Source organism: Atheta coriaria, unplaced genomic scaffold, assembly GCF_025399875.1.
Source record: "Atheta coriaria isolate IRGN ID8LTWV9N9 unplaced genomic scaffold, Caltech_Dcor_3.1 hic_scaffold_6_pilon, whole genome shotgun sequence".
Lineage (NCBI taxonomy): Eukaryota > Metazoa > Arthropoda > Insecta > Coleoptera > Staphylinidae > Dalotia > Dalotia coriaria.
The window spans coordinates 9,735,825-9,759,788 of NW_027045448.1; the positions used below are offsets into that span (position 1 = coordinate 9,735,825).

At 35.1% G+C, this 23,964-nt stretch overlaps 3 protein-coding genes across 8 annotated transcripts in view; 1 reads left to right on the plus strand and 2 right to left on the minus strand.

Annotated features, from left to right (window-relative positions):
* Positions 1-353: 353 nt before the first annotated feature.
* LOC135794157 (uncharacterized) lies at positions 354-5,155 on the minus strand. Of its 3 annotated transcripts, none has more exons than XM_065305330.1 (7): positions 4,799-5,155; positions 4,648-4,731; positions 1,509-2,905; positions 1,280-1,450; positions 1,015-1,223; positions 775-959; positions 354-652 (listed from the first exon to the last, which is right to left on the minus strand). In XM_065305330.1, the coding sequence occupies exons 1-7, from the start codon at positions 4,854-4,856 to the stop codon at positions 627-629; spliced, it is 2,130 nt and encodes a 709-aa protein (XP_065161402.1). In that variant the 5' UTR covers positions 4,857-5,155; the 3' UTR covers positions 354-626. The 3 variants fall into 3 exon arrangements, with proteins under 3 accessions (XP_065161402.1, XP_065161401.1, XP_065161400.1); XM_065305329.1 differs by having other exon boundaries at positions 739-959; XM_065305328.1 differs by having other exon boundaries at positions 354-959.
* LOC135794158 (uncharacterized) lies at positions 2,971-4,444 on the plus strand. The gene is made up of 2 exons (XM_065305332.1): positions 2,971-3,290; positions 3,345-4,444. Exons 1-2 carry the CDS (start codon positions 3,096-3,098, stop codon positions 4,395-4,397), a joined length of 1,248 nt encoding a protein of 415 aa, XP_065161404.1. The 5' UTR covers positions 2,971-3,095; the 3' UTR covers positions 4,398-4,444.
* A 4,437-nt stretch (positions 5,156-9,592) lies between the features above and the next one.
* Positions 9,593-23,964, minus strand: part of LOC135794446 (ribosomal protein S6 kinase alpha-5-like) — a 40,413-nt gene continuing 26,041 nt past the window's right edge. For all 4 annotated transcript variants that reach the window (XM_065305736.1, XM_065305737.1, XM_065305738.1 and 1 more), the window contains 4 exons: positions 20,734-20,934; positions 13,402-13,540; positions 13,164-13,341; positions 9,593-13,082 (listed from right to left, as the gene is read on the minus strand). In XM_065305736.1, coding sequence (XP_065161808.1) covers positions 11,171-13,082; positions 13,164-13,341; positions 13,402-13,540; positions 20,734-20,934 — 2,430 coding nt within the window. In that variant the 3' untranslated portion in view covers positions 9,593-11,170. The remainder of the gene's footprint in view (positions 13,083-13,163; positions 13,342-13,401; positions 13,541-20,733; positions 20,935-23,964) is intronic.

Sequence of the window (23,964 nt, forward strand, 5' to 3'; positions counted from 1 at the left end):
TTTTATTGAACCATCAATATGCGTGAGTAAACAATCCGCGAATAAACTTCGATATATATTTATGTACTTACTTTTTACTTTATCAAAACATTGCCTAAAATTTACTCAATTTATTTATATTTATTTTAGTGTAATGATAAAAAATTTGGATGACTAACGTTGTCTAATAAATACATTAAAGTATGTTATTCTACCCTCTTCTCTTTTGTGCATGACAGCAGTTTACTAACACCTGGTCAATTCATTACGAATGCTTTTAGCCCTAATATAGATTGATGTGGTCGTTGCGTAGATTTCTGTGTTATAACTTTTTTATCACATAATATATAAATTGCATAAAAAACTAGCAAAACTTTAATATTCTGACAATAATTTATTTGAATATTTTAACTACAACTGATTTCTACATATTTTAATTTCACACCTTTGCAAATTTCCAAGTAGGTGTATATTAATTTGCCAGATTGTAATTAGACTTTTCAAACGTGTTATAATGTAGGTAACGACGAATTTAAACGCCTGTCACGTGTTACTTCCCACCCGTCTTGCAAACTTCACGATAAGCATGAATCTGTCGTAATAACTTCGTCAGATGCAACGCAGCGATGTTTTTACTCTCTTTTGTTTTAGCAGCATAGAATTGCGGGTGAATCTGAGGAATACCCTGAGTATTATTGATATAGTTTGGTTGCAGTCCTTGTATTGGTTGCGACTGATAGCGCTGATACGTTTTCATACGTTGTAATTGAGAATCAACAATGGCCGCCGACATACCAGCCTTTTCCCTTAGCGCCCTCACTTGCGCTTTCAAATTGAGCACTTCTGTATATAAAGCCATTACCATTTGTGTTTCCATTTCTTTTTCATTAAGTTTCTTCTCCAGCACTTCTAATTTTTCCACGTTATCAGGATTGGAACGATTTTCATCCTCAACGATTTTTGTTAGTTCATCAAATTTGCTGCAGAAGTAAATAATTAATGTATTTCAATATTTTAATAATTGTATTTATATACTCAGATAGTGTTCCAAATTCGTCGTGTAGATTAATAAGCACACTTTTTAAAACTTTTTCTTTTCCGTGTAGAGGCAGATTTGATTCGCCACCAGCAGAATAATAATCGTTTAGATTTTCAGTTTTGTTCTTGCGATCATTATATTGAGCGTATACGGAACGAATATGTCCGTATCGTTTATTCGGCTTCTTATGTATTTTTGGTATATACTTAAACAATAAATAAAATTTAATTTAAATTAATTATTTGATAATTATTATCTAACCATATTCTGCTGCAAGCTGTAAATTGAAGTGGGAATTGTATTTTGAGGTGGAGGCGCACAATTTTGATATTTGTCGACAATTTGATGAAAACTAATGCCCGTTCCAGTTGCACAAGTGCAGTTATTATGAGTGTTGGGATCAATAGACCAACATAACGCCTCTTGGCTTTTCTGAAAGTAAAAGTAAACCTAAGCAAAATCAATTTTTATATTGTCAAATCAATAATACCCTATTGGTTATTTCAATTTCAATCTTATTTTTTGTGTATCCATTTTCCGCTTCTTCCTCAAAATTCTCGTCGTTTGGAACCTCCGTTGCCATCTCCTGTAGTTGTTGATAGTTAACGTTACATTGCATAGGGCAAGGCACTGGCTGACTACAATTATAACGCGATCCAAAACTCGACACTAAAGCTGAGAAGCTTTGATCATTCAATCGTTCAGCTGCGAGTCCAATGTTATGAGCCAATGTGGGCGAGATACCATGAACATTCTGACTTCCTTTGATGATGCTCATTACTTGCTGTATGTTTATCCCAATGTTATGACTCGGACTTGTGGATTTAGCAGCACAAAATGGAATTGACTTACAGGAGAAATTCTTGAAGTAACTACGAGTTACCTGCTTCATCTTCGATGATATTGTTGGTGATTGATAACCACGATTGAAGAAATATTGTGCGGGATATTGGATCTCCTGCTGTTGCATTACATCCATGTTAGGTTCTTGTTCTTTGATCGGACTTAACGATCGGAAGCCTTCTGTGCGAGTTGCTCCATATGCGTCCCCTTGTTCTTTACAATCGGTGGTAGAAATGGTTGGCAATTGAACCTCTTTGCGACTATACTTGCTTCTCAAGTCAGCATGGTTAGCGCGAAGATGATTTCGTGATTCGTGTCCATATTCTGCTTGTATTAATTCTTCGGAATCGGCAAAATCTAAAGCGGAATTATGGTAAATTTCCACCAAATGATTAGAAGATGCATTTGAGCCAAATCCAGGCCGTTTAGATGGTCTTTTAATAGGTTTGGCTACTCGCTTGTGTTTTTTACGGTTTCTGACCGAAGTTGTACTTGGTTCTTCTTTCGTTGTAGCAATTTTTACCCGAAGTGCAGGTTTTTTAAGATGTGCCATAGATCCGGATTCAGGTATTGATTTTACACGTTTGGCTCTCTTTTTAGAATCACCCTTTTCATTAAATATCCAAGAACTGCTCCGACTTGCCGAACATTTTGCATTTCGATTATCGTTCTCAAATTCATTTTCGTGAGGTTTTGAACGTTTTAATTTCTTCCGATTGTGGTAACGAGGAGTTTCCGGTTCAATGTAGGTATGTAGTTCGGATAATCGGTTGATAGAGTTTGTAATGCCGTTGAGAATATTGTTTATAGTCAGAACCGCTGCTCCGCTGTTATCAGTTGATATTGCTTCAGAGTTTTGTCGCATAATTGGTTGTTTAAGTGCTTGCTTTATTTCTTTTGCTCTCACATTGGCATCTAATGGAACCTCTTTCAAATTTGCTTCTTCCACAGTACTCCGCTCACGGTAAATATTTCTCATTTGATCAAGTTGTTCTTTCAAAGTATTACACCGATTTTCAGCGATTTCCAGTGCTTCTCCCATTTCTATAAGTATTTGTAAAAAATGAACTGTTCAGTTATAGGCAGCCGCGAAAACAAATTTGGCATATACATTTCCAGGACAATTGGCACAAGCAGTTGTCATCGCTTCAAGTCACAATGAAATCATTTTTTATCAATTCAGTAAGATCTTCTTTTATAACGGGTAAAAAGTTGGGAATTTTATAATTTTACAATGGAGGACATAACTGACTTCGACGAAATACAACCAGTCTCCCCCGCACACGTGGTTTTTCTGCACAACGAATTCAAGAATTGCTATGAAGATCAGTACATTCTGGACATGGTCAATGCACTTCAAGAAAAAGGGCATAAAATAACAGTATATGCATCCGAATTAGGAGAAGCCAACTGCTTGGAGGAATTAAATGTAGGTAAAACTCTATAAGTTTCTATGGTAAAATTGTTCTCAATATGTTTATAGCAATCAAATGGCAACCTAAATTTATCTTATTGTGGATGGTGGCTTCCTAACAGTTGGAAATCCATGAGATCGATTTTGATGGCACTACGCATTATTCTATTCCCTCCAACTCCCGTGCCCACAGTCATTGTAATGGACATCGAACCTATAGCACTCTACCTGCTTTCCTTTTTAAACACGTCAAAACTGATATACGTGACTCATTTCTCAACACTACAGCAAGCAGAAAATTACACAAAATTCATCAAGATAAATCCGAACATGATCACTGTCAAAGCCCTAAAGTATGCAAACGAAATTGTGGTGCACGGTGAAACTCTAGCCGAAGTATTTCATCGTTCGTTTCCAACGTTAAAAAAAGACATACGAATTCTACATCCCTGTGTGGAAACTGGCTTATGGAAAGAAGAATCAGTCGAAATCGAGCGCATCGTTCCTGATCTCCCAAATCCAAATTTTCTACTTGTATGCTTTGGTAGCTACAAAACAAAATCTAATTTCAAGCTCGTATTAGACGCATTTAAAGATGTCTTAATCATGAGCGATCCAAACCTCAAGAACAATATTCATCTTGTGATTGCCGGTCAATGCAGTGAAACTGATCTTGAGGAACAAGTGAATCTTAATAAGTTGCAAGAATATACAAAGGAAAAGTGTTTTGCTTCTCAAGTAACTTTTCTACGACAATTGCCTACGGTATATCGGAAAACTCTTATCGAAGAAAGTATGGGAGTTATTATACCTTGTATGTATGAACTATTTCCGGAAACAGTGCTGGCGGCTATGGCTTGCAGCAGAACAATTATTGCAACAAATACCGGATTTCCCAACGAAATACTCAAGCATAGAGTTTCTGCTATTCTTCTTGAGCCACATCCACATTTGTTTGCTGTGGCAATGTATAAGGTATTGACGAATCCTACTATTCCAGTATTCATCAGCAATATGGCTTATAATCTCTACGTGAAAAACTATTCCTATGCCGCTTTTAAAAAGAAAATCAATGGACTTGTCAAAAAGTACGCTAAATTGCAACTTGAATTTAGGGACTAACATATAAAATTTTATAACGTAAAATTAAATATACTTAGATCAACCGATTTTGTTTCTATAAACTTTCTACTTAAATTTATGCAGTCGGACTTTTATACTACGTTTACCCTCCTGAAAACTTTTAGCGTATATAAAGTACCAAATTAATATTAGAAAATTAATCAAATTTTTCCTATTTTAAAACATTATTGTCAGACAAACTTATAGCTTTAGTGGGATTATCATACGAAAGAAAAAATTAAAAACATACCATGCAGTTTATCATCGTCATCATCTCGAAGATGTTGATCTTGTTGAGAATGGTGTGTGCTTTCAGTAAATTTGTCATCTTTTGCTACAATAAGAAAACAAACAGACACAGAAATAAGACAATACAATGTGAACCCTACAACATTTCCTACCTTCAATCGATTTTGACTCATTAGAAGTGTCTGTTTCGCAGCACTCGCCACCACTCATAGTCAAAAAATGTATAATGCTGGATAAACCAGCATGTGTATTTTTTTATACAATGAATAAATAGCGTACTGGGAGAAAATCCAAGTTGATGGAGCAAATCTATGTATTTAACTGCCTCTTACAGAATGAGTTCTAATTAGTTGTTTGTACCGTTTTGTTCCGTTTGCCGCTTTTCTCGTGTAGAAACTTGATCGTGATGTAAGGGGAACAAAAAGACAAAATAACAGCGAAATTGGAATTTTCGGTAAGGTCTTTTGACTGATGTTAACTGTTTTTGTGTGTCATTTGCAAAAGTTAATATGCGATATGTCATTTTTAAAAATATTCAAAGCTTTCCACGATCAACTATAATAAAAAGTTATTTAAACATAACAATAACAATCTTTTTAGACGTGTAAAGATATAACGGATCTAAAAAAATACAAAATCAAGAATTGCTCTTGAAGGAATTAGTCTTAGAGCCCGCAACGGCCAGACTTTCGTCATTTTAGGAGAGATAAAAATGTTTTTATGTGTAAACCCAACATAGCAAAGAACGATTACCAATTATGAAACCTGGATCGTGGTTTCTTTGGCAGTTAAAAGCCAACAAAAGAATAGAGAAAAATATAGAAGAATTATAGAGATATAGAGAATTTTTCGTACGTTATGATTAAAATTGTTTAGAAGATATCGCTTAAAATAATAGAGATAGAGAGGATCGAATGGCATATCCTTAACGTACGAAAAATTCTCTTTAAGATAGGCTAGTTAAATTAGAGCTACAGTCATATAGAGATAGAGATGATCGAATGGCATATCCTTAACCTACGAAAAATTCTCTTTAAGATACACTAGTTAAATTAGAGATACAGTCAATTTTAAAAAATAGGGTTTTAAAAAAAATTATGCTAAGAGGGGGGTCTTCTCATTGTATCGAAATATGTTTTTAGCAATATCTTCTAAACTAATAGAGATAAAGAGGATCGAATGGCATATCCTTAACCTACGAAAATTTCTCTTTAAGATAGACTAGTTTAATTTGAGCTACAGTCAATTTTAAAAAATAGGGTTTTAAAAAAAATCATGCAAAGAGGGGGGTCTTCTCATTGTATCGAAATATGTTTTTAGCGATATCTTCTAAACTAATAGAGATAAAGAGGATCGAATGGCATATCCTTAACCTACGAAAATTTCTCTTTAAGATAGACTAGTTTAATTTGAGCTACAGTCAATTTTAAAAAATATCTTCTAAACTAATAGAGATAAAGAGGATCGAATGGCATATCCTTAACCTACGAAAATTTCTCTTTAAGATAGACTAGTTTAATTTGAGCTACAGTCAATTTTAAAAAATAGGGTTTTAAAAAAAATTATGCAAAGAGGGGGGTCTTCTCATTGTATCGAAATATGTTTTTAGCGATATCTTCTAAACTAATAGAGATAAAGAGGATCGAATGGCATATCCTTAACCTACGAAAATTTCTCTTTAAGATAGGAGCTACAGTCAATTTTAAAAATAGGGTTTTAAAAAAATCATCAAAGAGGGGGTCTCTCATTGTATCGAAATATGTTTTTAGCGATATCTTCTAAACTAATAGAGATAAAGAGGATCGAATGGCATATCCTTAACCTACGAAAATTTCTCTTTAAGATAGACTAGTTTAATTTGAGCTACAGTCAATTTTAAAAAAATAGGGTTTTAAAAAAATTATGCAAAGAGGGGGGTCTTCTCATTGTATCGAAATATGTTTTTAGCGATATCTTCTAAACTAATAGAGATAAAGAGGATCGAATGGCATATCCTTAACCTACGAAAATTTCTCTTTAAGATAGACTAGTTTAATTTGAGCTACAGTCAATTTTAAAAAATAGGGTTTTAAAAAAAATTATGCAAAGAGGGGGGTCTTCTCATTGTATCGAAATATGTTTTTAGCGATATCTTCTAAACTAATAGAGATAAAGAGGATCGAATGGCATATCCTTAACCTACGAAAATTTCTCTTTAAGATAGACTAGTTAAATTAGAGCTACAGTCAAATTTAAAAAATAGGGTATAAGAAAAAATCATGCCAAGAGGGTAATTGGTACATTTTTGTTGGCTGTTAACTGCCAAAGGAACCACGATCCAGGTTTAATAATTGGGGATCGTTCTAACCTGTGTTGGGAAAACATACAGAAAAATTTTCATTTTTCCGAAAATGACGAAAGTCTGGCCGTCACAGCCAAAAAGTTTTAACAATGAATTTATAGTTTTTTTGTTTATTTATTCAGTTGCGGATATTTGTGATAGGCAACTTTGTTTGTAGCAACAGCTGCTCGTTCTGCCAACGCGGAACACTTGCTATCCATACCATGATTGAATTCGTTTTGTGCGAAGTCAAATTTTTCCCTAAAATGGTCAATAGAGCCTAAATGGTAAGTGCTATACAAAAATTGTACTGAAATAAGTTAATTAGAATTAAATAAGCTATCCAAATCCAAAAAGAAAAGTTAAAAATTGCAGTTTTTAATTTGTGATAAAAAAAAGAAAAAGTTTTGCCTTTTTTATGACAAAATCTTTTCATGGTTTAATGTTTTTTATGACAGAATATAAAATTAATGAATTTTGATTATTTTTTTTTAAATTATGATGAAACAAATTATTATAAACTATATATTTTAATAAACTTTTATCTTGCAATCATTATTTAAGGCCCTATTGAGACCGGTACTGGTAAAATTGTTATTAAAACAAATAAACGTATATCTTCTAAATTAAAAATTGAATAAAATAAATATATTAAAATAGTTTGATTATAAAATTGCCCTCATTAATATCCAGCTAAAAAAACTATACTTTTGTTAGTTAACACAAATTATCAATAATTAACTAAAATATGGCGGAGGCGCCTGACATTTTACACGGTGTTTTTATTTATTATTAAAAATTAATAATACCATAATGTTGAATTACCTTGAAAAACCTTGTTTACATAACATTTTATTTAATAACATTCAAGATTTATCCTGCAGACGCATTTAACTGGAACATGTACTTCCAGCACAATTTAATTATCAATTATCTCCTGAACTAATAAAGATTTACAGAAACAGAAAACAGCATTACATTCAGTATTAAATTCTTTATAAGATAAGATTTTAATATTTGTATTTTTTAGAGACTGAAAAACAATTTTCCAATGCAATTTTCTCGGAAAGTAATTAAGTTAGAAAGAAAATTCTTGCATATTGTTCATGCCATAGCAAGGATCTATAAAATGGCAGATTTACTTTTTTCATTTTCCAAAGTTGACCAAACACCACTCCAAAATAGTCAAGAGGTTACACTTGACTATTTTGTGGCTCAAAAATTATTTTTTATCCTAGAGAAAATTGGAAAACGCCAATCGCTAGAGAATTGCAATGCGATGAAAAGTATCAAGTCAGTTTTTTGATAACACCATTATTTCAAAAATAACTGGTAAAAATCGGTACTGACAAAACTGAACCACCTCTCCGATTTTCACGAAACTTTGTACCATGGTGTAAAATGATGCAAGGAATACCTTAGTCTTTGTTTGGTTTCTATGACGTAATTAGTTTCCAAGTTATTAACCATTTTCATTTCTTACATAAGTGTAGATATTTGTAAATTTTAAAATGCTAAATAGTGTAAAAGTATACATTGCATTCAAATCAGAAAACGGTTTTCTTTTAACTTTAATAGTTTGGAAGAAAATTGCAATAAACTGAATTATTCAATTGCTCTAAAATTTCATAAGTAAAAAATAAATATTTAAAATTTGAACTTTTTATTGCGGAATATGAGAGATAAGAGCATTTTCAATCATTTATCTTAGTAATGTTTTGTTATCAGATTAATTAGTTAGATAGTAAATTAAAATTTTCGATACATACAATTCAATTTAACATGTAATAAAAAATGGTCCATAGGGCTTAAACCGTAGAAATTAGAGCAAAATATTACTAGAATAAATGATTTATAATAATCTGTTTTATCATAATCCGAAGAAAAAATTTCAAAATTCCAAATTTTAATTTTAAGCCATAAAAAACATTATACCGTGAAAAGATTTTGCCATAAAAAAGGCAAAACTTTTACTCTTTTTTATAAAGAATTGAAAATTGGAGTTTACAAGTTCTGATTTCGGATTCAGATAACTTATTAAATTCTAATTCAATTATTTAAGAACAATTTTATTCTAGCACTGATTGTTTAGGCCCTAATGACAATTTAAAAAAAAAATTTGACTTCGCACAAAAACGAATTTTATTATGGCGATTATTATCAAAACGGTATATCTTAGAATAAAATTTTATTAAAATAAAGTACTTAAAATCGCATTTGATTCAATATTATGTAATAAAAAATGTATTTTTTTTTTTTTTACCAAGAAATCATAGCAAAATCAGTAATCCAGTTAATTGTAATTTTCTTGCAAACGATTAAAGCTTGAAGAAAATAGTTTTCAGATTAATATTCAGAGTATAATTTTACATTAATTTGCACAGCAATTATTTATTACAAAAGTGATAATTAAAAATGAGATGTAGGAAACTATAACTGAAGCTGTAACTGAAAAAGAAGAAACATAAAATTACTTTTCTATGACAGGAAATATAGTGTTTATTTTTCCGTATTGTACAATTGCACTGCGCTGGTTGATAGTAAGAAACGGGGGTGCATCAAACAAACCTGTAATAAATAAAAAGTTGGGGGTAAGGTTCAATTAGAATTAAAATGCAAAAAAATCTTTCGTATATAAGTAAGTTTATTCCTCATGACTTGCTTGAAGTGCACTTGTTTTACATTTTTGCTCTGTTCAAAAATATTGTTGTCATGTTAAATTTTAATAATGTACATAGAAATGTTGCTGTTCATACATATAAATGCATTATTTTTGTGTATTGTTCTCTCTGGTTTTCTTTACATTTTATTTTGACTAAATTAGTTTGTCTCATGGTTTTTCAGTACCTTTAAACTAATAACAAATATTAATACAAGATGATTTTAATTAGGTTTAATTTTGGTTCATTCAGTTTTGATAACAATTCCCAGAAACCAACGAATTGTCACTTCATTCTAATTAACTAGATTCGCAACATAACATTAGAATTGTTTGTAGTATGTTTTAAAATTTAACTTTAAGATCAAATACCAAAGTAAGTGAACTAAAATTTGCAATGATTCTAAGCGTAATAATTAGATACTACACAAACAAAGAGTACACACTAGAATTCAGTGTTTTAACATTCTGACATACAGAACTAAATAATTTAATAAAGAACAGAAGTTTAACTTAGGTAGTTAAGGAAATGAAAATTGTCTACATATATCATCATGTTAGTTTATCTTATTATGCTAATGAATGGAACTCGGTAACCATTTCTTAAATATATACGCATTTATAACTTTACAACTTGTTCCAATGGATTCACCTTCGACCTTTGATTTAACAAAGAATTAGTGCTTTCTTAAATTTGGTATTTATCCGAATCATTGTTAAAAATATTTTCTATACGTTTATAACAATTTTATCCATGTTTAGCATTTAACATTATTGTGTAGTAGTGATTTGTTAGGTTTTAAATGTATCACAATCACTTGAATAAAGTTCAATATAGCATAGCAATTTCATTAGCCTACAATACTATTACATAATTATGATTTAAATATACATATCTATTTAATCATCCAGGCCCATCATTATCATCTGTTTAAAATATTAATATTTTAACATTCATGGGTTTACTTAGTAATAATGATTATGTTCATGGGTTTGTGTAAATCCACAATTAATGAGTTAAACTTAACAAGTCCGTTATAAATTATATTCGTAAGTAAACTATGAAATGGTTCCATTTCATCAGAAATGTAGTGGCAGCTCGTTTTGTATTCTAATTAGTTCATGTAGCTAATCAGAAGACAAAGATAATTCAATTTTACAGAAGATACAACTTTTCGACAGCAAACCAATTCCATAAACATCACAAATTTGTATTTTTCTTTTTATATTATTTTTCTGTGTTATTTAACTGATTTCTAATCTTCCAACAATTTAAGGCAAGTACATCCAGTACACAAATATTCTATGATAGCAATTCCGTCAAATTATTCGGATGATTCATTAATTTTACCAAGTTCCAGTTTGACGTAAAGAGATTCGCTTCTTGGTCATTAGTTCTTTCCTCACTTATATCTACCAATTATAATTAAAATAAAAACAAAACAACAAATTATTTCCTAACTAATTGTTAACTATGAAAATATTTACTATTCGATACATTATGAAAAATAATGGAAATTGTTTTAAAACCTATGTATAAATATGTTACATTTTCCTATAACGCCGACGAGCCTTTCTGATTATTAAGTTTGCTGTATTGCTAGCTGTATTATCAACTAGTTTACTAATCTTTGCCTGCGAACAACCGCTTAGTTCATCCTCAAAAGAACTCGTTGATGCAGTAGGCTGCACAGTTGAATGATCAATGACTTGTATTTCAACATCGTCGTGCATCTTGCGTTTTCTATTATAGTATGGTAATGACATAAACACTAAAGGATCCATATCAATTTCTTTGCGATTCTGTCGTCGTATACGTTCACTCTGTCTGGTCTTTTCATATTTTTTAAGGCTCTGTTTTTTACGTTTTGGGATACCATCGTTAGTATCAATCGAATTTTTATCACTCACTACAATACCACTACTGCTCGTAGATTCGCGCACATGTTGATCTAAATTACTAACTGTCCTTTCGGTGGTGCTGCTTGACAATGAAATGGAAGGAGATAAATTGTTCGGATCTACTGGCGATGAACTCATTGTTCGCAGATACTCCTTAACACGATAATTGCCAAAACAAAACACGTTTTCCTTCTTGTCTGATGAGGCTGAACTGACCTTTGGCAATAAACCACCTTCAACTTTTTTCATGTCCAAACTTAAAGCGGGCCTAGAAGTAACAGGAGTCGTTGGTCCGGACTTCGAGGAACCCTCGCTGCTGAAACTACTAGACGATGAATTATTATCGGAGGAACTCTTCTTGTTTCTTCGGCGTTGTGCGAGTTTGGCGCTGCATACGTCCTGTAACCGGAAACCTTCCCGCTCGGCTTTGTGGAACGCGTTGAAAGTGGTTTGCAAATTCTTCTCGGCTGAACCACTTGTACTAAGCACGTCTGGTGTCATCAGTGGCGTTTGTGGAACCATTTGTGTGCCTTGTACCCAGGCGTTATTATTCAGGTCGATCATGCGAAGGCGTTTCTTCCGATCGACGGTGAGTAGTCCGCGCACAACCGCTTTGGCTTCTTCAGAGACGTCATCCCATGCCGGTGATGCAAAACTAAATTCACCACCTTTGATGCGCGCCATAACTGAGGCAGCACTATCATCGCGCGAGCGTGCATGGAAAGGGGCACGCCCGCAGAGCATAGTGTATAAAATTACGCCAATGCTCCACATATCACAGTTTTCGTCATAACCGCATGGGTCGCCTTCAAGGACCTCAGGAGCGGCATAATACAAAGTGTAGCAAGGCGTGTGCAGCGGCTCACGCTCTGGCTTCAACCGTGCGAAACCAAAGTCCACGACTTTAATTTCGGCATCATCGTCATCTGAAGTAAACAACAAGTTTTCTGGTTTCAAATCTCTATGCACGACTCGCCTTGAATGCATAAAACCTATGACTGAGACCAGTTTCTTTAGTAAATTTGCCGCCTCCTTCTCCGTGAATTGCGATTTCTTTCTGATGCGATCCAGCAATTCACCTCCTTTGAGAAGCTCGCATATCAAATACGTATGGCCTTCATCGATAATAACCTCATGCAAATTGACTATATTAGGATGTCCTTGACAAGCACGCAAAAGATTTATTTCTTGTGTGCAGTCTGTTTTCCTGCTCACTATTTTTACAGCAAATTCTTTGCCAGTACTCTTTTGGACGCACCTTCTGCACACGCTGAATGAGCCATCCCCAAGAATCTGCTCCTCTAAGTCCAAATCGTAAGACTTGAAAAAGGGCGAATTGTTCAATTGACACTGCATCAACTTAGACTTGTCTTCCACGTGGGGTGTTGCACGTAGAAGATCATCGGACACCACGTTCTTTGAGAAGAGGACTGATGGAGCAACATATGAGTATCCTTTAAAAATCTTATCAAAATTAGCCGGAATAACTGCCGGTGAGTCAGTTGCCGGCAAAGCAGTGAATTCCTCGCTGAAGTTAGATACATCTAATTCCGTCCTATAATTACACAAAATCAATATTATTATTTGTACCAATTAATCAATTCCAATAAACACAACTATTGAGATAGAAACTTACTTAATTACAGGCACAAACGGCGCAGGAATCTCTTTACGTGCTAAGGCATCCCAGTCCAGTCCTTTAAAGAAGCTGTGTCGCTTTAATTCTTTGGCATCACCTTCGCCACCACCGAGTCGTTTTCTTGGATCCTTGACTAGGAGTTTACTGATAAAATCGGCTGCGTGTTTGCCCAATGCTAAAAAAACATATTAGCACACATTCGTCTCATTTCACCCTCCCATAAAGAAACACTTACAATCTGGAATTGGAGGTGTTGTCTTTAATATCCTCCTGGATATTTCTTGTTGAGTATTTCGCTCGCCTTCGACAGTAAACGGCGAAGCTCCAGTCAATAGTTCATACGTCAGTACACCGACAGACCACCAGTCTACAGCCTGCAACAATAAGTAGAAATGTATTAATTTCCAAAAAGGTAATAATATTTAATTACATTCATTACGAAATGCAATTTATACGTTAAGCATGTTAAAAACTCAAATGATTTCAAGAAGCTCATAACAGGATGGATAATGTTAACTGTAGAAATACAGTTACTATGAAAAAGAATCATATCTGCGTACTTGGTAGCCAATTCCAATTCCGGTGTAAGTCACGAGAATGTTAGTAATAAGACATCGTCGTACAGTAAATCCACCAAGTGGGTCATAGGCAGTATTGCGTTAAGAAAATATCTGGGGCAAAGAGAGCGACTGAGATCGATAGACTCGATGCGGTTTGCAAACTCCCGGCGATGGCACGAAAGAGAAAATACTTTTCGCAGCGGCGAAGTGAGCGCGTCGAAGGCGACTAGCGAAAGTCGAAGGATTTTAGAGGTTTGCTTCACAAATATGTTACTTATTAAGTGTATTTTATCCTTTCTTAACTGTTACAAGCGAGTGTGACATAATTGGGATCGTAAGATAAACTTTTAATTAAAAATCGTAATTTACTTAAGCAGCAGCTCATATTATTTTAAAATAATAATCCACATCATATTAATGCTTTAGCAATCGCATATTTTGTATTAATTATTAAGCGTATTGTATGATAATATTAAATTTTTAATTCATATAATATACCCATGTATCAGGGGAGAGAATAGAATAATGTCTCGATGTTAATGATTGTTTGTAATTATCTGAACGTCGGTGGAATGAATTAAATTCACTTTTCAATATGCAGTTACTTCTATTACCGCAAACGTTTGCAAACAATCCTTATACCAATGCGAAATTACGCAATTTGCAGTGCTCCACTTTCGAAGCATGAATTCCCTTTTAGAGAAATTATTCATTGTTACAATTTTGCACTTCCTGGACAGTGACGACTACATATGGCTTTGACATTTTGAATATAACGTTTAATTTTTTTCTACTTCGAAGAACAGCAACCTTTCAACCAATAACAAACATGGCCGCATTCAGAAGGACTATTCTTGCAGATAATTACAAGAAATTTATTTGATATGAAGCAAGCCAGTGGCACACATTTAACTCAGTAATAAATAATACGACTCACAGCCACGTAGAAGTTATTACCGTTAAAGTTTAAAGTATTTAACGAAATAAAGAGTATATATATATATAACCAGTAACTTAATAAAACCATAACTAGAACAAAACTTCAACTGGTTAACCAACTCATTTCATAATTTATTTTCTTTTGTTATCTGGGAGATATGAAGCGAAGATTAAACAAGCTTGAGTATTAACTATTAATATGGATTAATTTTATATGGAACGGTTAGTAACTAGTAACTGTGAATCGCTGGAGAATGTCAAAATCTGAAGCACAGAAAAGAGAAATTATAAATAAACCGAAGCATGCGGCAAGAGGTGTATTTTTAACGCGCCGCCATTATTAATAGAGCGTCCTTGATAAACAATAAAATGGCACACGGAATATTCGTTTGGCTCGTGTAGCAAATGTACGTAGTAGTAGTAGTCAAGTAATCAACGAACACACGAGCGCTGTAAACTCGTGTTCACCACAAAAAAAACGGACTAAATTATTGACAAACCGATGCAGGAGCAACATTTCGTTTTCGCGTTTTCATTTCTATATTACGCGCTGCTAACAAGTATCATTATGGATTAAATAACTATCATTTTGATTTGGTTATGCGCACATAAATAAGTCTTTAAAAACCGTTAATTGCGATTTGCATAATGTACATAAAAGCCCCGCAGCATTTTAACCTGAATATGCTTCATAACTCTTCCGCACGACGGGCTAAAATGTCATTTAATGCGAATATTTTATGCAATTTTAAAATAAATCTGCAAATTAATATTCATTATCCATCAACTGATAATTTGTATTCTGTTTTCGATTATTGTATTTGCCCGACGATGCAATATCAAATGTAAATTTACATGTTGTCAATAATTGTATACTTAATTGAATAACAATAATTTGATAGGTGTATTAATTAAAATCCGTGCATACAATTAGTCAGCTAAAACATGTCTCACATTGCATAGAAACCACGAAAAAAAATCTTTAAGAGTAGTAAAAGCAACGACTTTCACTCGCGCCATGAATTTCGAGAATAGTCAGGAAACAATGTGGTGAGTAACCTAAAATTGAACATAATCGGAAGCCGGATGTGATTCTTACTTTCACAAAGACAAGAATTTCGACAGATTATTTAAAACCACAGCAAAGAAGCCATGGAAAAAATGCACAGTAAACTTTCGTAATAGACAACTGGAAAGGAAACGCCACACTAAAATTTTATCAAGGACAAAAATGTTGCGCGCCTCAAGCGACAAAAGTTGAAGGATAAATCATGTGGTTTACTTGTTTTTGCTCATCATAAAATGTTCAACTCAGTAAAAACACTAACAAGGTAATGATAAATAGGTCGCTCGAATGAGTTAACAACCGAGGCTGATATAGTACATATTAAAAGTAATAGTTAATTAAATTAAATACAGCTATATAGTGATTGTAAAAAATGTTTAATTAAATGGAAAAAATGAAAGCTTGCAACAGCATCAATTCTTCTCCTGTGTTCCATGCACTGCTGAGAATTGAGTTTAGTGTTAAGTAATGAGGAAATTAGGTTACAGAAGGTTACGCTAGTAGTGAACTAAATTGGAGGCAAATTGAAAATTATTCGATTTTTAGTCGGAACGCATTACATAAAACTGGGCTGCGTGTTCCATGTTAATCATCCTCTCTGGGATATTACTCCGGGGGCATCTAAAAGTTTTAATAAGATATAACCGCATCCGGAACAAACAAAAAAAAAGTTTAACTTGCGACGAATCTTATTAATGACCTTGCGCTAGCATGACTTTCAGAACTAATTCATAAATTATCCCCACACATACACACGCCGGCACGTGTCGCAAGTTTTAAACGCAATTAAACGTATGCCTAACCGCGTACATAAAATCGACTCTCTATCAGTGCCCAGCGGCGAATATTACGCTTAATGATTCGAAAAAAGTAAATTTCACGTATTACTTAAATACGAGGATTGTAGCCCACATACGCAAGTGCATGAGCATTAGTAGAGAAGACATTGTGTGTGTGTGTGACACACTTTTTCGTCCTACTTTTGCCTTCTGCAAACAGCCGTCGCCGATGAGTGTATGTGCACGCAGGCACGTCTATGTGTGTGCGTGGCTCGCACATAAGCGCAAGTGTTGGCCCGCACGAATGTGTGTGCATTCAAAGTCGCGTTTTGTGTTGTAAGTACAGTTTGTTAACAGTTAGCACACACGCGCGAATCGCTGAGCGCATTAAAGGTGAAACAACATTACGCGAGCCTGTCTGCGAACCGCCACGCAATATCGCACAACAAATAAACAAAAACTAACAACAAATTGTAGTAGCAACTAATGCAAGCATAAAATAAAGGGGTATTTGGTTATGTGCAAGCAAAGAAAGCTCAAGGTTGTAGTTTTATAGACTACAGGAGACTAATTTTAAAACTGCATAATTGAATGCAAATAAAAAGACTGAATAGCAAATTAAATCAACGAAAAAACAATAGCTAGTGATGTAAAATCAGTAAATACTTGGGTCACCCTGTACAAATGGTGCAATAGATTGTTGTCACTGTGATAATTGTATTTCAATTTTCAAACGTACCAATAACATACACGATAAGTATACTTGAAGTAAATCCAATTTCCGCCCTGATTCCTGCAGTTACATGTTATTTCTACTTACACTAGAATTATCCGCCTATTTACTTGATTGATGAAATATAGATTAATGTTACTGACTGAGAAATGTCAGTACATAGTATATTTGCCAATTTTGCCCCATAACACCGGAAAGTTTACGTATTCAAGTCAATGAGGCATAGATTTTATTCAACTCACTGTTAGCTGCTTTAAAAATCCAACAAAACTGTCCCAAATAGTGTTACATTACTAACACAGTAACCGTGCGTTATGACATGTCATTACAGTTAAGTAAGGTTTTACCCAGATTTATTTTCTTCCATCATTATCGAACATATCTCGTATATCTTCGGTGAGGTTTAACATCGGGCACGCGACCAGAATTTGGATCCACTGAGTGGTACGCGGTGGTACCGTTACGAATTTATCAATTCTTACAACTGTCTAATAGCAAATTTCCACATATTTATATTACCCACATGGACTGCTAATAGGTGCGTTTTAAGTGACACAAGTAGATAAAACACATGTGATTTTTTTGCAAGTGAATATCACAAGTTATTCAGAAAATGTTAAAGCGGTAAAACCTCACGAAAATAATTCGATATTCACAACTATTCCAAAATGGCCCGATATATCGTGTTTCGCCTTTTAGTCGGCGCGATTTAATGACAATTTTTGTTTCACGAATGACTGTGCAGCAACGTAAATATTGAAACCTCAAACGCAAACAATTACGCGCACGTTTTACGTAATATTGCGAGTCGATTTTGCCATTAATTAGGTTTCTAGGTTGAGACCCCGTCCGACACAATCAGCCGACCGAGCGAAACAAACGATTCAACGAGCTGGGAGGCTTCGCGACTCGAGAGCTATCCAACCAGACGTCCGAACAGAACAATTGCTCAAGCGAAAGCAACAAAAGAAAACTTATTCCTTGAACGAGATTACCTAGGTCCTTGAGACTGATGTTAAGTAAATCCAATAATCAAGTAGCAACTCACAAAAAAGCGCAGAATACGTCTATTGAATAGATTTGAGTACTATCGCAATATAAATAAATTTCACTAGTTCATTTACAATCGAAGCTTTTACCTTATTGAGGAATTATATAAGCTTTCTTGGCATTAAATTAGAATATTGGTATTTATATAATCAATAAATCAGCAATCACACATGCAACGTGCGTGTAGAAATGTTAGACATAAAATAGAAATAATCAAAATTAAAATTGCATTCAACATGCAAACTTTAAGTAAAAAAACAGAAATTGTTGGCCTTTAAAATCACTTAACTTTAGAATAGAATTTTATCAAACCAGTTTGTAACTAACCAGTTTAACAGACATGATTAGTTTCTTGTCTGTGTTTGAAAAATATTTTTTATTATTGCATTGCTTCAAATTAAACTAGGTTGGAAATCCCAATATCCTGTAAAATGTTATTTGTTCTATAATTCTTGGATAGTTGCTCGCAATATGTCGAAACACCTTTTTACTGAACCCGTAAAACTGAAAATCCAAACAATAAAATAACCTGCAACAACAAAACAACGTCATTTTGGGAAATTACACGAAAATAATTGGCATCTAGTTGATTGATGTTTCGCGCCGCCATGCAAGTGAATTAGCCGAGTTCGTAGACTTTTATTAAAGTTCAAAAAGGTTATTATCAATGGAATACGCGCCAGACGTCTGCGTCTGCTCTCCGAGTGCAGACAGATTGCGCTGCGACGCGATTATTATCGGCCGCCCCCGAAACTCGCCCGCCTCCGCGCTTAACGGGCAACGTCGCGTCGGCGTGCGACGACTCCACGAGTGTCAGGTGCGGACGTCTGCACCCACCCCGAAAGTGCGTCTCGCACAAACCGCCGCCGACGAGGTCGCCGTCGGGGTGCATCGCATAAAAACCGTCCAGACGGCGGGCGAACTCCGCTTCAACTCCCGACGTCGCTGGCGGCAGCGGCGCTAACCCGTAGACGTTGTAAACACGCCTCGCGGGCGTGCGATCAAAATATTCAATTAAAAAAACGTTGTGCAATATAAATACAAAATATCGAAAGAAAATGTTTGATTTTCTAGCATAAAATTTCATATACAGAAACCAGTCTGCAAACGGATGACCTTGATCTATATTTAGGATAAAAATCCATGTTTGTTGAAAGAATTGTTTTATGATTCCAAAGCCCTGACAGAAAGCAATCGCACTTTTGGCATTTAATAAATACATGTCGCATTTTGCTTCAAAAAGGACGCTCGCAGACTGAAATAAATGGTACAAAGTGGACACACCAGGACGACGATAGTGGAGCATAAGCCGCAATGGAGGCCACGTCGCGACGCGCCTGCCTCGTCGCCGTGTGCGTATAAAGGGCGCCTCGATGAATTTGGATCGCGTCGAGGTCGCGGCGCGCGCAGCGGCGGCATTGGGCGTCTATGCAAGACGCAAGGGGATGGGGCCAGACATGAAAACCTACTTTCCAACCATTTTATCCGTTTCAACCAATTTCTAAATGTACCAGCTCACACCGCCATCATACAAAACGCTCATAATCACCAAGAGAGTAAATAAGAAATGACGTTCTGATGGAGCGCAATTATATCAAACTATTTATTCTCAAACTTGAATATGTGTAAATACAAATCGGGCCGGCCGAACAAAGAAAAAACCACTCAATAACGAAACAATAGAAAGTATTAGGTTGAATTGGCCTCATTGTTTTTGTGCCGAAATCAGCGGTAGATAATAAAATTAAAAAATAAAGAAACACGTGAACTTTTAAATTAACGACTCTAATAATTTAATAAAACACGGTATATCAATACTTAAAAAAGCCTCGATCAATAATTCATAAAACTAAATCAAATATGCTATAAAAATGAAATTAAATAATCAATGAATTATCCTGAAATTCTACTTTAATATAAAAGTATTCACTGTCTGTCATACATATTTAAATTGAAAATATAAATGTTGAACAATCGGGTATAATATTTATAACGACATCAATTTCACGAATTTCGAATTGATTACTTTAAAATGCAAATATTTTTGATTTAAAATGTCAAAGCAAAAAGTGAAGCATTAAAAAGCGGGCCTCATTCTTCAAAATTGACATTTAAATTTTAAATGTTTATTTCCTAGTTTGTTCAATGTTTTTCTAGCGTAAAAAACACACAATTGCAGGAATAGAATGAAAATAAAAGCTACCAATAGTACCAATTTTTGATATCCATGTCGAGGTTACTCAATTGTGCATTAAACTAGCGTCATTCTTTTATTCGTTGTCCTACAATAGCTAAAGCTATATACAGCGTCGACCGGAAGCCCCTATATGGTATACGGTATTCACGGAGAATGTTGTGAGTTATACTGTACAAATGCAACATTCGCGTTTGCGATTTTTCCCGCCACCTTGAATCGACCAGAGAAGAAAATTGTACTTACAATATCGTGCCCTTGAGTGCCACCCTTGACGACTTCTGGTGCCATGTACTCGATGGTGCCGCAGAAGGAATACGCTCTTTGGTCAGCTGCATCGCAGTCGCGTGGCAACTCCTTGCTCAGTCCGAAATCGGTCAGCACAATGTGTCCGGAGTCGTCCACTAGTATGTTCTCTAATTTAATATCCCTGTAGATAATGCCCAACTGCAACATAAAGCAGAAAAAAACCACAAAATAAATATTAGATGCTTCAATTCCCATAACAACGTGTTAAAAAGTGTCGAAAACGCGTGGCGCATGATCATCATTTAAATTTAGGACAAGGACGTGCGTGTCTAATGATCCATAGAAATGTCGAATACTTTGGCAGCGCACCTGCCAAAAGTACTAATGATTCTTTTGCTTCTTTATTGTCTGAGCGTCTAATTGCGACGGCAATACTGCATTTTGCTTTTATTCTCGTCTTTTCAAAGGAATTTATTTTTGGAAGCTCGATACCACCATAGATTCCTTGGCAATCTTGACATTAAAACATTTCAAGACCGCTATGCCTTTCTTATGTGAAGGTATGCTACGGAATTCAATATATGGCAAAATGAAAGTAAAAAATTGAACGTTACTTCGACTATTGCCTACGACTACGTGGCGTTCACTCAATTTCACTTTCACTTTATTAACAATATGTTTAAATATTATTATACTCATATTCCGTTTACTTATCATTACATTTACAAAGTTATTAATTTGGTTTTAATTAAAAGGTCAATTTAAATTTAAATTTAAATATCTCCTGGTAGAATAGAAATAGAGAAATCGATAAAATTAAAATTAGGTGTATAATCTAAAATAAGGTTTGGCCAAACAACAAGTACCTAAACAGTATCATAAACGGGTTATTTGCTTAATTTCGGAGTAAATAATAAATATTTATACATATTGTACTGTTTAATGACCTCTAATTGTGCCGGATATTTTTAGTAGCTTCCTCGAAGTATCCGAGCTTCCTTTGTAAGCACTCACAAACATCTGACTGGTAATAGCTTATTCTTGTCTAAGCCTGAATTTCCCCGCGCATGTTAGATTCCCTTTGCATTTCGCTTACGCATTCCGAACACTTACACCACGCTTACGCTTTGGGGTGTTGTACCTACTCTACTGCACGGTATTATCCGATACGTGCATAAGATGGGCGTTCGTTAATTATCATGCTGGTACCTTATGCGTAACGAAAAACAAACGCGTTCATAAACTTTCATTCGAACGAAGCATTGTGCAAAGTCTTGAAATGTTAAGTAAAATTTTATCGAAGTGACGAGAACGCGTCGAAAATGTTGTAAGCAAATAAGAAAAAAAAGTCGGAAAAAGCGCAGGAAGCCGAAAAAGTGTAGGCAGAGTAAATACGCGTAAAATAATTTAAAAACATATTCACGGGTGGAACCACCGCCGCCCCGCGATGTCGTGTCGCTGACTGCCTGCGAGCGTCGAGGCTGAATATAGTTGATTGAACGCACATAGGGCGAACGAACCCCTAGCATTCCACGGTTCGTTCAACCGAAATGTGCTCGCCAGCATGCGACTTTGCTCTAACCCCCTTGTGGAAAGTCGCAGTAAACGCTATACATGTAATAAACCAACGAAGAAACTAACAAAAACACGAGCTCTACTAAAACGGTAAAATGTTCTAACAGATTGGATCACTTCTATGGGGGTATATTAATATTTGTCTGTTTTATTGAATAATCCTGCTCCACCCATATTACTCTCCTATGTAAAATAAACAAAAAAATAAAACTCGCAAATATCCTGTAATATTATGTGACTTTATAATGACGTCTTATACTCAATCGATAAACGGACGTAATTGTCGGCATTTTGCGCATCGAAACAAAGTAAGTATCAAAACGTGCACACACGCGACACGTTGCATCCGCACAGCGCGTCTTCCCGCCCTTCTCATCCGCACACGCATAAACACAGTGGGAAGCTCGCGCAGCGAATGATGTACATGTATGCAAATAAACAAGTGGAACGCGCGAGAATATGAACAATGTCAGCTCGTGCAGAAAAACGAGCCCACGTGAAGTATATTGAGTTCAATGCCAAATGTATTATCAATAAATGCGTGCCAACGATCAGACAAAATTGTTATGATGCTCCTTGCACCTTTGTAAGCTTACTGCTGAACATCATCGAAAAACATCGCAGTAATTAAACGAACAAATCAAGCAGACCAAGTATATAATCGAGCATGCCTTAAACAATTAAATATTTATATCTGATTTATTTTTTCTCACACGTGTACGGCTGCACGAGTGCGACACGAGCAAAAGTTTGTGCGTTTGACCTACACGTTGGCCAACCACTGCATACATTGTTAATGCAGTTCCAGGCAGTTATAATTTCTCCTCGGAACCGGAGCAATATTTTATATCGTCGCGCCGATGAGGCTTGTTATTTAAGAAGACACCAGAAGGTTGCTGTAAGACACAGCCACATGTGTTGGTGATCTCTGCTCAATCTTGCCCCAACCCAAAGAAAAATCAGCCCGAGTCGGTGTGACGTTCGTTTAACATCTGTCGATATTCTGGCCGGTGCGCCACGACACAGGGCACAGGGCGTTTGTTTGAGCCGCTCTATGCTTACAAATAAAAATTGTTCATGCACGTGCTTCAGATGTAGGTGTTTAGGAGTAGTTGCATAGAGTGAAGCAGATATACTCATAAATTTCCGCATTTCCTCGTCTAGATTATAGACTAAACTAAATGGAAAACGTTTCACCCCGTATGTACGCGGTCAGTCCGGTAATACCTTTGCTAAGCTGTGATGAAACATCAACAGCCACGAGAGAGAAAATCTACAGAATTTCAGAGGCAGAGAAGCAAAGGTGCAGTCGCGAGGCGAAGGGCGCACGTGAAATAATGCAAGAAGCGAGAAGCACTTTAAGCAACCGTCGCGTGCATCTGTGGCAATGCAACTTAACGCCATTCGAACACGATTGAATAGGGAACACCTGGCTTCGCTGACAGTGTACCGCACGGTTGGAGTCGAGCCTACGCCACACCACATCACACCGTCAGCTTACACATGAAATGAATATCATATGGGAAATTAAAACAATCAAAGAAAGACCATAAACAAACCACGGCGGATGTTTCACAACAAAGTAAAGACCAAATTTAACAATTTACCACTCGTAATTTTTAGTAAAAGTGGATAAAATTGATATTGTATATA